General features: G+C 56.5%; 1 protein-coding gene across 1 annotated transcript; it reads left to right on the forward strand.

The window, feature by feature from the left end:
• The first annotated feature begins 687 nt into the window (after window positions 1-687).
• LOC109779909 (cytochrome P450 81Q32) lies at window positions 688-3,260 on the forward strand. Its single transcript, XM_020338516.4, has 2 exons — window positions 688-1,772; window positions 2,510-3,260. Exons 1-2 carry the CDS (start codon window positions 837-839, stop codon window positions 3,119-3,121), a joined length of 1,548 nt encoding a protein of 515 aa, XP_020194105.1. The 5' UTR covers window positions 688-836; the 3' UTR covers window positions 3,122-3,260.
• Window positions 3,261-3,622: the final 362 nt, after the last annotated feature.

Below are 3,622 nucleotides of genomic sequence, written 5' to 3' on the forward strand. Positions count from 1 at the left end.
ACACGCCCGGACACGATCCCATTGCCCTATCCAAATGAACAGAATCCGGACAAAACGGACATTCGTTTGAGGTCGCACGGTGGAGTTGGCCTAAGTCTCCCGACGAGTGATGGCCAGCATCGGCGATTGGCTTTCCGTTGCACTGGGTCCTGGCTGAAACAATTAACTCGGTCAGCTGTGGAGACTGGTAGCCAGAGATTGAGTCCCACCTCGGCACGTTTTTTGGCCTCTGTGTGGGGCTCGCTTTTGGTTGGCTGGCTGGGCACGAGAAAAGCTGTCCATGCAGGACCGCGACGGGCCGGCTTATACAATTACAGATGGGAAGTGATTGCATTTGCAGGAGGTACTCTGCTTAATAATATCATCACTTGTATACTCTGCAAGTAAACGAACCTGCTCACAAAGTCAGTGAGTGGACAACTACGTCAGAGCTTTTTTTCTATTTTAATCCATCAGAGTTTCTTGTTTCGGAAGGAAAGGTCGCAAGATGCAGAACCCCAATTCGAGTTGGCCTTTTGCATTCGGAAGGAAGGGGTCTGGATCCAGCGCCGCGCGGGGAACAAGACATGGCACGCCAAATAATTCTATCATCAGTTCTAACCAACCTGGCATGGGTGCTAAACTCCATCGCCATGGACGTCAGCCATGGCGTATTTATGCAGCTTAAGCTGCACCGCAAGGCAAGCCAAGCCATGCCATGGGGACCCGGCGCGGCGCGTGATATATAGGCCCGCCATGCAGAATGCACATACATCCAATCAGTCCGCGACCTCAAGACAGACACATCAGAGGCTCAGAGCATCCATCACTTCCCCACAGACCACGGACGGTCAGCCATGGATAAGGCATACATTGCCGTCCTCTCCTTCGCCTTCCTCTTCCTGCTCCACTACATTCTGGGCAGGAAGAGCAATGGCAGCAAGGGCGCCGTGCACCTCCCGCCGAGCCCCCCGGCCGTCCCGTTCTTCGGCCACCTCCACCTCGTGGAGAAGCCGCTGCACGCCGCGCTGTGCCGCCTCGGGGCGCGCCTCGGGCCGGTCTTCTCGCTGCGGCTCGGCGCGCGCAACGCCGTGGTGGTGTCCTCGCCGGCGTGCGCCAGGGAGTGCTTCACGGACCACGACGTGGCCTTCGCCAACCGGCCCCAGTTCCCCTCGCAGATGCTCGTCTCCTACGGCGGCACCTCGCTCGTCAGCTCCAGCTACGGCCCGCACTGGCGCAACCTCCGCCGCGTCGCCGCCGTGCGGCTGCTCTCCGCGCACCGCGTCGCCGGCATGTCCGGCGTCATCGCCGCCGAGGTGCGCGCCATGGCGCGCCGCCTGTGCCGCGCCGCCGCGGCGTCCCCCGGCGGCGACGGCGCCGCGCGGGTGGAGCTCAAGCGGAGCCTGTTCGAGCTCTCCCTCAGCGTGCTCATGGAGACCATCGCGCGGACCAAGGGGACCCGGTCGGAGGCGGACGGCGACACGGACATGTCCCTGGAGGCGCAGGAGTTCAAGCAGGTGGTGGACGAGATCATCCCGCTCATCGGCGCGGCCAACGTGTGGGACTACCTGCCGGTGATGCGGTGGTTCGACGTGTCCGGCGTGAGGAGCAGGATCCTGGCCACGGTGAGCAGGAGGGACGCCTTCCTCCACCGGCTCATCGACGCCGAGCGGCGGAGGATGGAGGAGGGCGGCGACGATGGCGAGAAGAAGAGCATGATCGCCGTGCTCCTCACTCTGCAGAAGACAGAGCCGGAGCTGTACACCGATCAGATGATCATCGCTCTGTGCGCGGTGAGTCCCTCCCTCTTTACACTTTTTTTATGCCTCTCACAAAACCGAGTAGTTTGATTGTCAGTTTCTTCATTAAGGACATTGGCAATTTGGCATCATCTCAGTAGACATCTCACTCGTTTAAGTCACCAGATAGCAACAACTCGACCAGAGTCATTGTGTTAGTCCAGTACTCCACTTTTGATTATCTATCTCATCATATATCTAATCAGATAGTGGTCACTCAACGTAGGAGGTAGGTAGGACAAGGCACTGGCAAGGCGAGTAACACGGCCATGTCACTTAGCTGGATGAATCCCACTTCCCACATGTTTTATGTCTAGTAATTTTGGCCTTTTCCCACTCTCGACTACTTGAAGTTCAGGCTCTCTTTGCCTTCGTAGGATCTGTGCAGTATTCTACTAAATCTTTGATTTTTTTTACCCCCATAAATTTCGAACGTTCGGAATTTAAGCATGTCATCCTGAATGTTTTTCGATAGCAACTTTAGTTGCTGCGAGGTGACAACTTTAGTTGTTAACACATAACAACTTTGTCCCAGTTCGTTTTTTATCAGAAAATTGCCAGGTTTGTCAACCTCGCTTTAACTAAAGTTGCCATGAAAAGGGTTCGAATTATACCATACTTAAAATTTAAACGTTTGGGATTTATCTATTCCGGTTTTTTTATGAATCTGCTTCCAATATTCTACGTACAAGAATATACTAAAATTAATTCTCTCCAATAATTCACTGCAGAATATGTTTGTGGCCGGAACGGAGACCACCTCAAGCACGATCGAATGGTCGATGTCGCTCCTGCTGAACCACCCGGCGGCGCTGAAGAAGGCGCAGGCCGAGATGGACGCGTCCATTGGGACCTCCCGCATGGTCACCGCCGACGACGTGCCCCGCCTCAGCTACCTCCGGTGCATCATCAACGAGACGCTACGCCTGTACCCGGCGGCGCCGCTGCTGCTGCCGCACGAGTCCTCCGCCGACTGCAAGGTCGGCGGCTACGACGTGCCGAGCGGCACCATGCTGATCGTGAACGCGTACGCCATCCACAGGGACCCGGCCGTGTGGGAGGACCCGACGGCGTTCCGGCCGGAGCGGTTCGAGGACGGCAAGGGCGACGGGCTGCTGATGCCGTTCGGGATGGGGCGGCGGAGGTGCCCCGGCGAGACGCTGGCGCTGCAGACGGTCGGGGTGGTTCTGGGGACGCTGGTGCAGTGCTTCGACTGGGAACGGGTGGACGGCGTGGAGGTGGACATGACGGAGGGGGTGGGGATCACCATGCCCAAGTCCGTGGCTTTGGAGGCCGTGTGTAGGCCGCGCGCGGCCATGCGTGATGTCCTTGAAAAGCTCTGAGGATCGAACTTCTTGGCATCCCATATGTACAGTAGTTTCCAGTAGCATCGTGCCGTATGCATGGCTCGATACCGTTTTGATGTACCGAATAAACTTGTTGCGACTTCGGACCATAATAACCTTGCCATCATTTCTGATAGATTGCACAAGCTAGGGTCTTTGTAGTCTATCATAATGATTATCCTTATGGCAACTCCAACGCACGACACCTTTGATCCGCGCATGTCTGGACAGAAACGCCAGCCCAATGCGCAGACGCAAATCCAAATCACTTATGTTCGGCGTCCGTCTGAACGCATTTCAGCTCAAACTTATCTTTTGATTTGTGTCTACAAGGAGGACATGAGATGGACGCCGTCGCGCATCCTTTTGGTGTCCGCCTCGGGCACGCGTGTTGGTCAATCAACCACCATTGCGGTCGTGACCCGCACGGCAGCCACTGGAATTGTCCAGGCCACGTCCTTTTTAAATGGCAAGCGCGGGGGAAAGGGGGCGGCCTCA

The sequence above is a fragment of the Aegilops tauschii genome, chromosome 5 (genome assembly GCF_002575655.3).
Source record: "Aegilops tauschii subsp. strangulata cultivar AL8/78 chromosome 5, Aet v6.0, whole genome shotgun sequence".
In the NCBI taxonomy this organism is placed as follows: Eukaryota; Viridiplantae; Streptophyta; class Magnoliopsida; order Poales; family Poaceae; genus Aegilops; species Aegilops tauschii.

Coding starts and splice junctions, on each gene's coding strand:
- LOC109779909 (XM_020338516.4), top strand. CDS start 837: ATGGATAAGGCATACATTGCCGTCCTCTCCTTCGCCTTCCTCTTCCTG. Junction 1,773..2,509: donor TGATCATCGCTCTGTGCGCG/GTGAGTCCCTCC, acceptor AATTCACTGCAG/AATATGTTTGTGGCCGGAAC.